The following is a 17635-nucleotide window of genomic DNA, read 5'->3' as shown; positions in this document are numbered from 1 at the left end:
CCATCGCGAGTGAGCGAGATATCCGGATGCTTCGTATTATTGAAGAGATCCAGCGATGACGGCGGATCTTGCGGAATTCCAAGCAACGCGTGATATGATCGACAAGTGAGACGACTCAAGAGGTCTTGTTACACCTTAAGATATATATTTTGTAGTATATATATATCTATATTCTCTATCTATAATGACAACAGATCTGACATCCCAATGAAACAGAGTGCGGAGGGTACCCAAGCTCATTCGCAGATCCAGGAGGGAGAATACAATCCTTTCGCCGATCGTTCATCCGCACCTCTGACCTCGTACATAAGTTTTCAATTTTTTTCTATTTATTATTGTTTTTTTTAAAGATTTATTTGATATTAATTCTAAACCATAAGCTGCAAATTAACGATCCGGATTGAATCGAATTAAGAAATTTAAATCAATACAGTTCGTTAAAAATATTATTATATATTTATGTTATTTACTTTTCTATATTTTTTATGATACAATTACACAATAGAAAGCGATATCTATCATATTCTGCACATTAGAAAAAGATTTCACCAACTATCAATACAACATTAGAGTTTATTTGATATGAATTTAAAGTATGATAAGATATTATTAATTTATTTCATATAGTTGGCAAGGTCTTTTTAACCGGAAACACGGTTTTAAATTTGTCGAAATGACTGAAAATAACTTTTAAAATAATATAATAACCTATGTTTGTTCATTTCCTGGCCAGATTTCATACTGATTATTCAGTCGCATGTTTTAAAACAGGAACGTGTGTATATAAACTGGAACGCTGATATGTACTGACACACACACACACACACACATATATATATATATATATATATATATATAATCGCCTAATAAGCTTTACCTGTGACAAAATTATCAACATATTATTTCGAAAGATATTCTTATTCTTATTACGAATGAGCTCTTAATTAAATTTATTGTGAAAAAAATGTTTATCAGAACGGATCTCTAATCGTAAGTTAACGAGTTTGTATTAACGATTAAATGTTATCTTATTTATACAATCGCGCAGTATTATCAAAATATTGCTAAATAAACAGGAAGATCGCACTCGTAATATCAACGATAAAAACTATTGCAGAGATTTCGCTGCTTTCGTTCATCTGCTCAAGTGCGCGATCGGCACCGGTATACTCTTCCTTCCCCACGCTTTCAGAAGAACCGGCTATGTGATGTCCATCATTTGCGGCATCGCTGTCGGCGGATTATGCACTCACACGGCCGTTACCGTCGTACGTGAGATAATGCGGAAGGCAAAATCTTTTATTTCGAAATTTTATCGCTAATTTAAAACGCGATAGCAATTAACAAGAGGTAAAAGGAAACTTCTCTCTCTCTCTCTTCCTCTCATTTATGACACCTGCCCTTTTCGCTACGATTCAATCGTTTTGACTCATCGTCAATGAGATAATGTGTATAATGAGAGAATATGCGTGATAGAGGGTAAGGAAGTTCCTCACATCCCCGAATGCACAGACAGGCTCTCTCTTCGGTGTGCAGGTGCAGTGCTCTCAGGCATTATGCAGGCGCAATCGTGTGCCCATGCTGGACCTCGCCGAAACGGCACAGTTCTCCTTCCAGACTGGTCCGGAGAGGATTCGAAAGTACGCCAGGCTATTCGGCGTAGTTACCAACGTCATCATTTGCTTCGTACACTTTCAGGCCGCCGTGATATACATCTTATACGTGGCCACGTCGTTCCAACAGGTATAACAACGCCGTAATTCTCATGTCATGGATGGATGCGAAAGAATATTGCGAGGTTTATTCGACAATTTTTATGAATGAAAAATTTTACGTCTATACGTAGAACGTTCACATTAGTCAATTTCAATTTTTAAAATAAAATTCTTAATGAATTTAATGTCAACTTGTTTACTTTTTTTTTTTGGAAATATTCACAGTGGCTTGTGACTAAAAAATTATTGTGATATCTTCATTAAGGAAAATTTTACTAAAATTTCTTTCTCTTTGATCAAAGAAGATCGGGTTAGAACGGGATTTCAGATCGGAATTTTACAGATTGACAGATTCTATGTTATCTCTGTATTTGTTTTACTTCTTTATTATTGCAAAAACAAGATTATAAACTGGGAAAACAAGTAAAAAATTTTTATCTATAAGAGAGAAATTGTGATTAGTTGCATTACTTTTTCATTCGATGAACAGTTTTCACTTGTTTCATAATCTCTCATAGATATCTGATTTGAAGACAACAAATTACTCGGGGATGAATAACGTATGCTCGATATTTCCAGGTGATCGAATTTTTCTCGAGCCTTGAGATGAACCCACGAATTTATATCGTCATCTTTTTTCCCTTCACCTGTGCCCTGGGTTTCGTGCCGAATCTGAAATATCTGGCGCCGTTCTCCGTTATTGGCACTCTCTTCTTGAGCCTCGGTGTCTTCATCGCGCTCTATTACTTTTTCGACGATATTCCCGATCCTCGTAGACTAAACGCTCTGACGGAGATTCTACCTGTGCCCATGTATTGTGCTATCTTTCTATTTGCCTTACACAATATGACCCTTTATCTGCCGTTGGAAAATACGATGAGACATCCCGATCATCTACCGCGCTTAATCATTGCCAGCATGTTGTTGAACACTGTTATATACTTGACTTTTGGTTTCTTTGGCTACAACAAGTACCCGAATGCCTGCGACACCGTCATCAAGAACTTGCCATTGGAAGAAACGTACGTGTATTAATTTTTGCCTTTCAAACTGCTTGCTTTGCCATTTATTCGGTTTTAATTGATATTACGATATCGATCATTTATTTGATTTATTTATTTTATTTGATTGATCAATTATAATTTTTCGGTTGAGAGACTGTCTGCTCTCTTTACAGATCATTCATAAATGGAATTTATTTACAGAAGTTACGTCATCGCGATTTTTTTTTCAGAAGAATTCATCATTTGTTAAAAATTGCGAATAAATCGTTACCGAAGGCGATTAAACTGTATATCACCGTTCGAGGATCGACAAATATATGTCGACTGTCTGTTTGAAATGACAGCTGTATAATTAATAGCGGTAACCGGTGTGAGCCAGTGATCACAGAACAGGATACGCTTAACATTTGCGTGGTCGTGCGTATCTGTTTAGTATTCCTGATTTATTTCATACATTCTGTCTACGTTGTAAAGTCATATAATAATAGACAGTATATCTATGGGGAATCTTTCAATTAAATTCAAGCGAAATTTAACAAAAGCAGAATTAGCAAAACGTAAAAAAAAAAAAAAAATTGCGCATGCACATAATTATGAGGATCAGTTTCGTCACCCGAAAGATTTAGCTTAATATTAATTTATCAAATTATCATAGGATATTGAATTTGATAATATAATTGTCTGATTGCAATCTATAATATTAGGCTTATGACATCGATCGTGCGATGCTCGCGATCGATATATTTTGATCTTTTTTTTTATTAAATCACATTTATCTATAGGTAGCTAGCGATATTTTTTCAAGCATGATGTAACTTATTTTATAATTTCGTTATCAAATTATTCTCTTGAATTTATGAAGTAAGAGGAGGCTTGCGTATTTCTACATTTTTTTAATTATATATAATTTTAATTTATTTTAATAGTATATATAAAGGCAACTCACCATAGAACGCTTTATTTTAATAATAAATTATAAACGTAAGTCGACAGTTGCAATGTCAATTCTATTTAAGCGTCGATCAATCTATCATATACGATAAAATCCGTTCTCTGAAACGTGTATCATAAGTATCGTTGAACGAATCAAAATATTGCTCCACGATAATTCATATCGATCGCAGACACGTTTCAAAATTGAAATTCACGGCCAATCTCATTATCGCCTTACAGACTCGCTTTATGCTTACGCATTGCAGCCTGGCTCAGATAGTGAAGATAGCCATTTCTTTATCGGTGCTGTTTACTTTGGGTTTGGCGTACTACGTTCCGATCAGCATTCTCTGGCCGATGATCCTTTCGAGAATCGCCACGAAGAGCTCGCTGTATCATCGATTGTACGAAACCTCGCTCCGGTTAGGTGGCGTAATCGGAACCAGTAAGCATGTCACGATATGGCACGAATGTTGAATGTAATTGTCAGGAAATAAGTTGTCCTTGTCGGTTCGCAGCACTGCTGGCCATCGCTGTGCCCCAAATGGTACCTTTACTGGGTCTGTTGTCCGCCTTGGGCATGTCGACGATCATGCTGCTGATACCCATACTAATCGAGATGACGACTAAGTGGGCGGAAGCCACGAGGCCGATGTTCGCGAAGAACGTTGTTATTTTTGTCGTGTGGCTGTTGATCTTGGTGCGATTCTTCTTCGAAATAATAAGCGAGAATAAAACGCGAAAGAATATAATCGTAGGATTTCATTCTCTGCAAAACCTTGAGAAATTTATATAATATTATTTTCAGAGTTTTTCTATTTAAATAATTATAAAATTAATTGTTTTCAAGTTTTTCAAAAATCTGTTTTGATCTCTGAACTTTTTATATCTTTGAAAAAAAAATATCAACTTAAAGATTTATCAATCCTTTCTAATCTCAATTAATCAATCGTATTAGAATATCAATAATAAATATAATTATAAAATAATAATAGTATAATTATAAATATAATTATTGTTTATTTGAAACGTCAAATTTATTTTTAACATATGTTATATTGTAATATCTGGTTTGTGTTATTTTACAGATTTTCGGGACGATAGAAAGCATATGGTCAATTATTAGAGAATATAGGGGGACGAAACAAGAAGAATGTTAATCGAATGTTAAAACTTTTAATACAAAATTATGAAGATGCTACTGTGTTACGCGAAAGAGCCAGGAGTTATTTGGATATTGAGAATGCGAAGAATCACGTAACAAGCTATGTAAGAAGTCTTTAACTCAGCAAAGCGAAAGGATTTTATTTCTTCTTTAGTAATTCGTGCGAAAAAAAATATCTTTTACATTCGTCAATTTAATTTTATGAGACGAGCATATTGATTCGACTTATGCTTCGATTTTCTCGCTTCTAAGCGAGTAAGTGCGTAAAGTGAATTTAAGCATAATTGATATGGGTATCGACAGTCTTTAATTCCCGTGAAAACTGAAACGCGTGACTTTTGCAACATTCTGCGCGGCGGGATACCTTCAATTTTCTTCGGCCAACGTTTACGTAAAGCACGCGACAAGACGGATTTGTGCCGCTTGCAACGTGGAAACAAGAGCGGCAGTTTACAATGAGAAACTGCATCGCAGTGCAGCAATCAAGGATAGAGAGGGGGAGGGAGGCTGTCAGAGACCTTTTTGCAATGAGACGAAAAAGAGACGGCGAGAGAGCTCGTACTGTGAAGGGAAGAGGACGAGTATAAGGTGAAAGGGAACACATACGAGGTTCAGAGGCGCGAATCGAGCTGATCGCAGTCGAATAACCGACGTCCCTACGAAACCCGTGTGCGAGTAGAAGCGAATTACTTGACGTAGTATTCTTCAGGAATCGACAGAAGTGTCGACGATCTCTGATTCGAGCAGTTCGTCGATTTTAAAATTTCATTAATCGATTAATTACGCGGGTGCTAATGTTCGAAAGAAGATAAAAATACAATGAGAAACGGAAATACACACATACACATATAATTTCGCGAGAATTGGATAAAGAAAAAAAAAACATAAAGCAGAAAACAATTCGACGATTGTATGGTTGATATATATATATATATTTCGAGAATATAACTTCGGATTTCGATATTGTATCAATCCAAGAAATGATTATCCATTCAACACATCGCAAAAATTTAAATATATATTTTTAAAAGAATCCGAATGTCATTTTCAAATCATATTTATTTATTTTCAGAAAGATATCTTGATATAATCATTTTACGCTACATATATATTGTACATTTTTATCTTTAGAAGATTTATAAATTAAACTTAATTTAATTCGTACTTATATACAATTTTTTTGTTTTATATGAAAATTTGCATTTTAACAACACATATAATTCTGTCAACAATATAAATTGAATACAACAGCCACTACTATCCTTCTTTTAAGAGAGAGAAATTATGAGTTCAAGATTATATCTATGATATATTATAGATCGTGGAAAATATTTTACACGATTGAAGCACTTTGCAAGCAACTGGTGATAAATGGAAAAAAAAAAAAGAAATTTAACGTACACGAATCGATTGTTTTATATCGGACCAATTCTTTGTATAAAACTATAATACTTATATAAAATAAATAAATAATAAATGTGGATTCGTCGAAATTACATTTTAATTTCTGCACAAACTGTGTTTATCGTGTGTATCCCAAAGTAACATCTAATCGAGTACATTACACACTGCCACTATCTACTCCCTCCCTTTCTAGTGCACACGCAGCGAGGAAGCTTATGCTCGGTAGTCACTCACGTGCACGTTGACTGTTCGTGTATATATACCTGGGTAATCTAAAGGAACTTGCCCAGTCGTGTGCGGTCTGTCATCGTTCCGCTACGATATCGTCGCCTGCATCCCGTTACCTCGTTGTTGACCCATCAGTATTGGACAAGGGAGCTCCGCGGATATCCCGTAGAAAACGGTTATTCATCAGTCACCCTGTGTCAATCATCGATTACCAGAGTACTAGACGGAGGAGACATGAGGAAAAAAATTATATTTTCTGGATAATCGCGATTACTGATAAATCCATCATAGAAGAGAATCACGAAATATCTCCATAGCAGATATATTATCAATAATTTTCGATAGTATTTAAAAGTATCGTGCACCAAATGATTTATCGAATAATTTGTCGTCGGAATCAAGATTTCTGAGTGTAGAGCTACGATTCTCTATCGTCACCGAAGAGAAATATATCTGATCGTCATCTCGCAGTGCGACCATGTGATATCTTTGAATTATCACATTTCCTACACGAAAAATCGCACTTAACGCAGATTCGCGACATTAATAATAAACAGTGACGAGTCTTTAATCATCGTCGGGAACGATTATCCGGTCATTGTCATTTGGCGCAATTACGATATGCGCCGGATGTCGGCAATTTGTTTGAATTTCGCCAGAGATACTGTAAATCATACTTGAAATATATCTATTGAGCTCTTTATAATCTGACGATAATAGTCATATTATCTCGCTGTATTATAAACGCAGCATTTAACAAAAGAAGCGAGAAAAAAATATGAAACCTTGAATAGAACGTAAAGTTTCAGAGCGCATGCGAGCACTTTACGTTTCTCGAAGAGTGGGGAAGAGAGAAAGAGATAGAAAGAAAATAGAGGACTTTAGATAAACGAGAAAATAAACAAAAAATGTGTTTATATTGAGCCTTAAATTAAAGGCAAGAGAATTGACAAGAACAACAATGTAAATCGGGAGCATTTAATGTTCTTTAACATCGTCAAGGAAAGAAGTTCACATTCTCTGTAAATCGAGCGTGTCGTTCAACATATCTACATCGTAATACATAAACGTAAGTATGATTTTGGTATGTAAGTTACGTTACTTTCTTTCTAGACGGTATTTAAAAAAAAATGTATGATCATTAAAATTTAATTTATGGGTTACTAACATTTATTTTATGTAAGAGATGTCATTCTCTAAAGATATTGATAAAGTTTTCTCTTGTAGTTAATGCAAATGGTTTATTTTAAAAATATATGTATCTGTGACAATCAATATATTATTATCGTTAATAAATTGTCAACTTGCCGATAGCATATAAAATAGTGACATAATGCCACGTTTCCACTTGCGACTGACGATTTATCGAATAATTTCTCATGTACAGAAAAAATAATATGCAAATATTCTTCTCTAATTATACACGTGCGATTCACTTGAGATGCGCTATCGAATCTTTAATATAGTAGAAAATTTTAACGGCAGATTTTATCAAAAGTTTTAATTACATTATAACTCATACGGAAAATTTTTGTATAAAATAAAATCAGCTAGAAATCAATTTTAAAAATAATCATAAAATATAATCGTATATTTTAAAATATTAATCTTTTTATAAAAATTCTTAATTGTTAATTTTATCTCTAATTTACAATTCAATAATTTTCACCTTCAATTCAATTAATTAGATGTTAGATATCTCTTAAAAAGTTCTATTAAAAATTGTTTCCAGAATTATCGAAAAGTCTGCCATTTTATTTTGATACAATGAGATTACAGTGCATGTCTCATAAATACTATTACGCTACACGACAACTATAAACATCATGCTAATATTCGCCGAGAGATTTAATGACGGACGGCAGTTAATCTTTCTGAAGTGAATGTTCATATTACAGTAGGCATAAGAAAGATTGCGGATTTACGTTGCGATAGAATTGAGCGATAACAACTTCTATGGTTGATTATCCTGATAAGTACAAGATTATAGCAGTGATTTAATTCCACTCGATGCGTGCTCATGCTCTTTTGCATTAATATACGATGAATGATCAATACGAAAAATACACGGTTCGCGTTAAAAATAATATTTATATATTCTTATTTCGATTACAATTATGTCGTGAGAGTTAATAATTTCCCAGAATAAATTATTAAAATAATATAAATTTGAGTTTTTTTTTGTATAATGTTAAACATTTCTCGTAGGAAACTCCTGTAATATTATGAGTAATATTATTATGCTTTTTTTTTTAATTAATCCTAACTTGTGAAAGTTAGAAAGTTACAAGTTTCAGGCAACTTAACTTTTTGCTATAGAAGATGAAAATAGTATCTTTTGAAATAATAGGATCCCTTGCAACGCGAGACAACGATCATCTACTGCAAACGCGTGTTGAATACACAAAACGATTATCATTTGTTAAATAATTCATTGAAAAATACAACTTTTAAGATATTAAACTATTTACAAAGGCTATGATTCATAGAAAATTAATGCAAAAGATACAAGAGTTCAAAACTTTGAGATATTAAATTATTTACAAAAGCTATGATTCATAGAAAATTAATGCAAAAGATACGAGAGTTAAGAACTGCAATCTATTCTGCAAATTATAAATATCATTTAATAAAATTCAAAAGTAATAAAATGTATTCATGCACTCAACACGATTCTTGATTAATAACTTATTTATAAGTTTTCTGTGAATTAATCTACTTCGCTAAAATTAAATTTACTAATCAATTTACAAAGAATTTATAGATTACAAAATTCACTCACGTACTTTTTCATATAATATCTCGGTATGACACGTGCAGATAAAAATATTAATATAATTTTTTTAACAAAAGAAAAAGAAATATTTTTTTGTTAATGTTCAAGATTAAGCGAAATATAATTTATCGTAAAAATTAAAATCCATTTTGATATTATTATACATAAAGTTTTATAAAGTATTAAATTATATCATAAAAAAAAATTTACGTGTACTTAATCATACATTTTTAATTGTTATTACATAATTATATTATTAATAAATATATTATAAATTTCTCGATAACTTTTAATATTTTTTTTTCAAATAATTTTATCTCTGCAAATTGTCGACATTAATTGCAAGTAAGGATCTTCTTGCATATTCTTGACGTGATGACTTTGTGGTTTTTTTTGTATTAAAATATTTATAAAACGTAATCTCTTTTAATTATGCGAATCTTTCGCGATATTAAAATCTTTCGCATGTATGTACACAGCGTATTCGTTTAAACGCATTCAAGGATATTCTCCAAGGTTTTCCAATTACAAATTCATTTGTTACCGCAAGATGCGATCACAGTGCATTCGTTCGCGTATTGCCGAGAAGAAGGGGACATTTTACCTGCCACTTTTACGTAAAATGGCGAAAGCAGATCAAGTTAATTGGTCGCACTATCGGCTGGCTACAATCTCGAGCGCAACAGATTCTCTTGCACAACTCCGCCTTTTTTATTTCCCATTAATTTCTCAAGCGAATCTCAGTTCCAGTTGTTCACTGGATCGTAATTCGCAAAAAATTTCGTCATCAGCCATCGAAATAAACAGTATGTTAGCTTTTATCGGTAAATAAATGTCAGAGAAACTTTTAAGAAAATTGGTCAAGGTGAAATATCATAACGCACATTTATCGAATACCTAGTGGATGTATATATGTCCTATATCTTCTTTTATGTAACTGATTATTTCTACCGATAATAAGCTCACATCAAGTAGCCATTTTACGTCTTTTCTCACACTTCTCATTGTTTTTATTAATACACACACACACATATACATACACACATACATAATGCATATATTAATAAATCGAAACATTTAATAAAAACTGTTAAATAATAATAATAATCGAGTTTTTTATAATGTTGCGTTTCACAACTTATGACAAATCTTTATACAATTACAATTTTTCACATATTTAATTATTGGCTTGTCAAATTTTTATACTGATTAAATAAAATTGACATTTGTTCTCTTTATCGATGTTTTCTCTATCTTTACATTTTTGAAAAATTTGTTTCTAATATTATCTGTTTAAGTGATATAAACTGAGAAAATTAAAAATGATATAAATCTAAGACGTCATTAAAAAATGCTAATCTTATCACAAAAGAAGTAATTTCAAAGAGATTCGTAGATTTATTTAACTGTCTTTCTCAATATTGACATATGTAACTGCCAAGATAAAAAGGATTCATCAATTCTTATAATCTCAAAATGTAGCTTGACTTTAATATTACCCGATCAAATAAATATTGCAATAATACAGTGCATTTCATTAATTTCTTTTTTCGCGATTCGTCGTATTACGGACATTCAGGACATTCAGGAATGTAAGAACTTAATCAACATATTATCGCAGATGATATCAACAGATAATTTTGCACGAAAAAAAAGTTGCTCTCAAGTAAACAATTATAATTAATATGTTTGTTTTTATTGCTCTTAAAAAAACTTCCTGTATTACTACCCTCCTACATTGATTCATGTCGGTATAAAAACTCGCGAGCAATCAGTATTTGTTTAGTAGAGTCGATATATTTTATATTTACGATGAAACGGCAGCGAAGAGAATTATGTTTCCAAACAGCATATACTGGATTCGATGACGTTTATCAGATGCATCTGATTCGATATGTCTACGATTCACGTTGTTTCTTATTGTCAAGATCACCGATCCAGATAAAGTTAGATAGGGTTGAGAATGTAATAGAGAAAAAACTATTTATTTGGTTCCAAGTAACTCAATGTGTCTATTTTATAATGATAAAGAATATTTGCATTAAAAAGTTAGAAATATTAAAAATATTAACATCTTAATAACATATTTTTAAACAACTTAATAATCCATATTTCTATATATTATACATATATTATAACATATATTTAATCATAAAACTAAATTGCTGGCAATTTTCATATAAAATTGTTATTTTTAGGAAAATCATGGGTCGAATAGAGAAAGAGGAATCGGCCACTGATATGAAGGAATTCAGCAGCAGGTATTTTCGCCATTTCATTAATATTCGATACCATGATAGAAATTTACAAATATTGATTAGAATATATATTTCGTTGATTGCACTACAAAAAGTTTTGTTGATACTGATACTTTGCCGAAATTATACAACTCATGCGATAACGATTAACACGAGCAAAATTGACAAGGACTCTCTTAACGAGTAGAGTCATCGTTTTTGATAGGCATCGGTTGTAGATAACGCATTTTTTTGTATACGCAATGTCTATAAAAATAATCGTTATTGATTGATGACGATTTTCATGGAATGCGATCATATCGTGTTTACGCGAAGATAAAAACACTTTGTATTAACTCGGTTTTTCCCTATAATACTCTTTAAGTATCTTAATTATTAGTTGCTGAATTCGGCGAGTTGCATGACATTACATATAAATATTCTTCTCCAAATTATATACAATTATATACAACATTGTATCACGTATTGTTTATCAGAAAATAACGCATTGCAATATACATATATAATACGAATAAAAAATATTAGAAAGATTAATTTCTCTCGTTTTGGATTTATTCTTCTAATATTTTCATAATTTGATGTGTTTCTTCTGTCTCGTTGTGTTTATTAAAATATGAATAACTTTTGAATTTATTTAATAATTCTCGTTCCCCATCTTTAGCACGAAAATAGCTCCGAACATCATTGGCGAGTATAAAGAAAAAGATGAACTGTACGATCCTTTCGAGCATCGTGACAAGCGGAATGCAACTTCGTAAGTTTTGTTCTAGAATCTTTATCAGCAAGTTGATATGTATTTTTTATACTTCTCCTGATAATACTGTGAATTTTCTAGCATTCTATTTTCAACATTCAAATTACTAGACAATAATTATATTCGCGTACATGTTTATGCAAAAACGAAAATTCATCGTTTAATTTTAAGAATGTAGTCTCTGCCTTTGTTTGATTATCAGGAAAAATATATAATTGTGCAGTAGCCTATATTGCGATAAGAAATCGTTTAAACATGTTTGATGATCTTCATACATTTAGATAATAATTAAAAGAATATATTTGTTCAAGGATAAATTTTTTTTAGCGTGACAAGATAGAATCTCAAATCACGCATTAGAAAAAGAAAATGATTGTTTATAAAACAAATTTTGCCCGTAAATACAAAGATCATATTTATCTTATGGCATGGTATAACGATATTAATACACACATTTCATGCTAAATTCATCACAATACGTCTAATCCAGATTCTATTAACAATATATATGTAATTTTTATTGTAAAAAAATAAATTAATTTTTACAATTAATTGCATTTTACTCTTGTACTGAATTGAGATAAGATTAAATGAAATGACATTATTATCATAGTTTCGATTATGCGTTTCAGGGATCTAGGTGCTACGGCGCATCTTTTGAAATCCTCCCTAGGGACGGGGATTCTGGCCATGCCGAAAGCCATTAAGAACGGAGGTGTGTTGTTCGGCGGAATCGGCACGATCATAATCGGTATCATTTGTGCCCACTGCGTGCACATACTGGTGCGTACGTCTCATGTGCTCTGCCGACGCACCAAAACGCCGCAGATGACATATGCCGATACGGCGTACGCGGCCTTTCTCTGCGGACCCAAGCCGATCAGGCCTTGGGCGTTCGTCAGCAAGGTCTTCGTGAACACGGCGCTATGCGCGACATACGTGGGCGGTGCATGTGTCTATGTTGTGTTCATTGCCGCGTCCCTTAAGCAGGTACGCACCTTACATATAACTTATGACTGCGTGATATTGTCGTTGCGCTAAGCTATGCTCTCGCACCATGTGTGCAGCTATCGATACATTATTATCGTATTCTGATTTAAGATTTAATATAATACGTGCGAGCATGAAAATTCTTCTAGTAATTAAGAATTTTTGAGTATATCTACCATATTGATTATCATTTTCATTTGTCGTCATACTAGGCAATCTGACGATTCACGGTTCTTACGATTTGTGCGATATCGAACGAGTGACTTTTCGATGATTATTGTTTCATCTTCTAATTAAATAAACATTATTAATAAATAATTTAGAAAATTCATGTTTGATAATATCGCGATAACATAATTGCTACTTATCCAGATGTAATTATTGCTCAGTTTGATAATTTCTAATTACAATTTTTTCGTTACTGTCTCAATTACTGATTACATATCGCAAATTGTTTAATTATTTTCAACTATTTAATTTAAAAAACTCTATTTTATTCATTTTATATTATGATATATTTTTTAGATTATTTAAATATATCTTGTCTTATCTTTCTGTTTTCGAAGCTAAGACTGTCACAATTCAAATTATATTATAATAAAAATGACTTCACACACACACACACACACAAATTTTAAAAAAATATGTTGACAGTAGAAATAGCAAAAACTTTGAGAGCACGTATTTATGAATAGAAAAACATAAACATGAATATTAAAAATTTCATTGCTTAAACAATAGATTATTTTCATAGAAAAATGTAAGGAAAGTATTCCATCGCATTTGTTTGAAGGAATGACTCTGTCTATCCTCTTTTTATGATCGTACGAGTATCTTTTTCCTCTGCGAAATTATGCCGCAATGTTGCCTCGAGGCCTTCCATAAGTCGCGCGATCGATCTTTTCTGCCATCGCTGTGCATCTCCTTTTTTCTTATCAGGTCACGGATTTTCGCACCGGGAAGGATATAGATGTACGATTGTATATCGTTTCGTTGATCCCGGCATTGATACTGCTCGGTCAAGTGCGTAATTTGAAGTACTTGGTGCCGTTCTCGATGCTGGCCAACATTTTCATGATGAGCGGCTTCGCGATCACGCTCTACTACATCTTCAGCAACGTTAAATCGATCGAGAATGTCAAGCTGTTCTCGTCGGCCGAGCAGCTGCCCCATTTCTTCGCGACTGTGATATTCGCCATCGAAGGTATCGGCGTTGTAAGTTCCACGTTATCAATGTATTTAATCGCATTTCTTGGCGTCTTCCGCATTCTCAAATCCGGTTATGATCGCGATCGCAGGTGATGCCCGTGGCGAACAATATGAAGAAGCCGCAGCACTTCCTGGGATGTCCTAGCGTACTAAACATCACGATGTCGATAGTGGTGATCTTGTATGCGGTGATGGGAGTGTTCGGTTACCTCACATACGGCGAGGCAGTGGAGGCCAGCATCACGTTAAATCTACCCATTGAGGAAACGTGAGTGAATTGGTGTCTCTCTTGCTGGACGTTCCATCGTAACATATTATAGACTGACAAAGGATAATGTTTCAGTCTCGCTCAAGTAGTGAAGCTCCTCATCGCCGTGGCCGTTCTCTTCACGTATGGATTACAGTACTTCGTACCGCTCGAGATCCTTTGGAACGCCATTAAGCCCATGTTCAACCACAAATACGTGGCCATCAGTGAGACAATGATGAGGATAGGAATGGTTATGATAACAGGTAAAGCGTTTTATATCCGAAGATTTCACTCTGATTTTCTGATATTGTAGTTGAAATTTAATAGATATGTAATTAGCGCGATAGAAAATTCATGTGATTAAATGAATAATCAGAATTTGTATTAGAGTGCTTGATAATTCAACAGAAATTTTTAGCAGAATTTATGGATTTTGATAATATATATGAAACAAATTACAGTTAATGATGTTGTTAGATACAAATGACTGATCGCACACAAAGCACAAGTAATTCTCTATGCGTTTGAAAAACGAACATGTGAATGTACGGCACATGCGAATGAATAGAAATAGTTTGACACAAAAAAACATCCGTTGCTTTTACAATCGCATGACTCACAAGTCGCCTACAATATTCGGCGACTCATATTTTCTTTCATACCCATAAACGGATGTATAGAAAGGACTTAAAGGTTAAAAAAAAGCTTTTGTGTATGTTCTTTTATCTCAGATCCATCGTACAATTTTTTTTCTTTGCATTGTATATTTTTTTATCGGTATTTTAATTTAAATGTATAGATTACGGAATAATTTTTTTTTTCTAAAAAAACATTTCTATACATAATTTTATCTTATTGTTGATTGATTTGCATTACCGTGTAAATAATCTGTTATTATTCAAATAATCATAATACTCAAAGAGGCGGTTTTTCAAACGTTCTTCATCGCGCTTGAGAGAGAACGCCACATTTCTATAATTTTGTCGCAATAATTTTAATACTATCTTCGCGATAGAGTATTATATATATTCTTATAGTGGTTGGATCTTTTTGTTCCGCCGACAATGTTCCAATGAGACAGAGAAATCGCTGTCAAATTACGATGAGTCACGCGCTCTCGGTACAAGATCGATTGAACGGTGTCACCTACTTATTCCGCGCGTGTATACCTACGATACATCTTTTTGTTACCAAATGCACTGAGAAAGAAATGAATCGCTTACCTGTATGTTTATCTCGGTTCGGGTCACTTCGCAATAGACTTGATCCAGTTCGGGTTGCTTCCGATTTCATTTCTCGCCACGCCATCTCCGAGATTCTTTTCCCTAGAGCCCAGTAGATCATGAATGCTACATTAGACGCTACATTAATCTAAATATTGCAAAAAAATGTAATTTATTTTTAGCTTATTCAAATAAATCTCTCATTAATATTGTTGAATGGGACAATATAATGAGAGTGATGTAATATAATAAGAATATCATATCGAACTCGTTGGAAGCAATGACAATTTTGGATAAAATTAAGAATTTTATGTGTGCCTTTCTAACGTGAATGTAATTTTTTCTCGTTGTAAGATAAAATGACCGATATACCTACGATATTTACAGTGATCGTAGCGATAGCGGTGCCCAAGCTGGACCCATTCATCTCTCTAGTCGGCGCGATTTTTTTCTCCATCCTCGGCATCAGCATCCCAGCTGTCATCGAGACAATCTCGTGCTGGGAGAATCATTTGGGCACTTTTAAATGGCGTCTATGGAAAAATTCCCTTCTACTTATATTCGCATTATTAGCGTTAGGATTTGGTTCGTGGGTCTCAGTGTTAGATATAATAGACTATTATAAGCAATAATAAATTTTATATAAGTATCTTAAAGGGATCTTCTTTCTCAATTTTTCGCATTACAGTTTTCAGAAAGAAAAAACGAGATTTTTCTGAAACATATTATATATAATATGTTAAGTGATATCGGAAAAAGTCTGCATTGTTGCACAAGAAATTAATCATAATTGTTTTTCTATTCTTGTCCTCGATCGTCACTGGCATTGAAATTGGAGTAAAATCATTGAATTTCATATGTGTATTTATAACAAAACCAATTTTAATGAAATGAACTAAGCAAGATGTATCAAAAAAGATCCGTATCTTTAGCATTTTATGATTTTTTTTTTTTTTTATTCGAATATTCTTAAAGAAAACAGACAGAGAGAGAGAGAGAGAGAGAGAGAGAAGAGCATTGAATTTTATATTACTTTCGTTTTATATAGAGCAGAGAAATTGTATATTGTAGATATAATATCGCCGCAAGAACTCGACGAAACTTTGTAAATAGATGTATAATATTTTGTACAATTACTATAAGAACGAAATACGATATTATTTGCGAACACTCTGCAAAATTGACGCATAATTTATAACATTACCTTAACCTTAAGAAAAAAATGAGAAATATCTTGAATTGAATTAAAAATATCTTTAGCAAGAATCCACGCCACATTCTTCTACAACATTGTTGATTTTTACTACTGCGATCATTTCGATGATTAAGTTCTGAATTCTATGTATTATACTACAGGAATGCCGCTCTGCGCAACCTTATACCGCTATCGTTCGTTGCGCTCAACAGATGGCGGGACGATGCTGCATCGATGCCTCTCTAGAGTCGCTTTATTCGTCGCTTTATCCCGGGCGCCATATTTAATTCGAAGACGCGACTTGTACGCTCGCCGACGAAATACTTTGTTGCCACTTCGTGGACATATCGATCGAGCGTGACAGCACTTTATATAAAAGTGAAAGTAATATATGTACGTATTTCTTTGTATCGAAGGTACTCGACTGTTTTGTAGGTCTAGGCAGAAGTAATTTCATATACGGGATTCGAAAGTGGCGGGTGTCGGGTAGAGGCCAGGGACTCTATTGTTGAAGACTTGTCGAGACTTGGC

The 17635-nt window shown here is 33.2% G+C and overlaps 2 protein-coding genes across 2 annotated transcripts; both read left to right on the top strand.

Moving 5' to 3' along the window:
* The first annotated feature begins 1578 nt into the window (after positions 1-1578).
* On the top strand, positions 1579-4812 carry LOC138939845 (proton-coupled amino acid transporter-like protein pathetic). The gene is made up of 5 exons (XM_070308078.1): positions 1579-1743; positions 2295-2737; positions 3919-4097; positions 4171-4352; positions 4741-4812. The coding sequence occupies exons 1-5, from the start codon at positions 1579-1581 to the stop codon at positions 4810-4812; spliced, it is 1041 nt and encodes a 346-aa protein (XP_070164179.1).
* Positions 4813-6498: 1686 nt separating this feature from the next.
* On the top strand, positions 6499-17140 carry LOC138944702 (proton-coupled amino acid transporter-like protein pathetic). Its single transcript, XM_070315595.1, has 8 exons — positions 6499-7518; positions 11424-11486; positions 12145-12237; positions 12870-13227; positions 14167-14442; positions 14526-14704; positions 14780-14949; positions 16297-17140. The coding sequence occupies exons 2-8, from the start codon at positions 11431-11433 to the stop codon at positions 16539-16541; spliced, it is 1377 nt and encodes a 458-aa protein (XP_070171696.1). The 5' UTR covers positions 6499-7518; positions 11424-11430; the 3' UTR covers positions 16542-17140.
* Positions 17141-17635: the final 495 nt, after the last annotated feature.

The sequence above is a fragment of the Polyergus mexicanus genome, unplaced genomic scaffold (genome assembly GCF_030449975.1).
Source record: "Polyergus mexicanus isolate NDT 795.1 unplaced genomic scaffold, iyPolMexi1.0 SCAF_2, whole genome shotgun sequence".
Lineage (NCBI taxonomy): Eukaryota > Metazoa > Arthropoda > Insecta > Hymenoptera > Formicidae > Polyergus > Polyergus mexicanus.
This window is presented reverse-complemented; position numbering and strand designations above follow the sequence as displayed.

Excerpts from the sequence above, each read along its gene's own strand:
- LOC138944702 (XM_070315595.1), top strand. The coding sequence starts at position 11,431 with ATGGGTCGAATAGAGAAAGAGGAATCGGCCACTGATATGAAGGAATTC. Across the intron at positions 12,238-12,869 it reads GACAAGCGGAATGCAACTTC|GGATCTAGGTGCTACGGCGC; the intron begins GTAAGTTTTGTT and ends TATGCGTTTCAG. Across the intron at positions 13,228-14,166 it reads TTGCCGCGTCCCTTAAGCAG|GTCACGGATTTTCGCACCGG; the intron begins GTACGCACCTTA and ends TTTTCTTATCAG.
- LOC138939845 (XM_070308078.1), top strand. The coding sequence starts at position 1,579 with ATGCTGGACCTCGCCGAAACGGCACAGTTCTCCTTCCAGACTGGTCCG. Across the intron at positions 2,738-3,918 it reads AACTTGCCATTGGAAGAAAC|CCTGGCTCAGATAGTGAAGA; the intron begins GTACGTGTATTA and ends TACGCATTGCAG. Across the intron at positions 4,098-4,170 it reads AGGTGGCGTAATCGGAACCA|CACTGCTGGCCATCGCTGTG; the intron begins GTAAGCATGTCA and ends GTCGGTTCGCAG.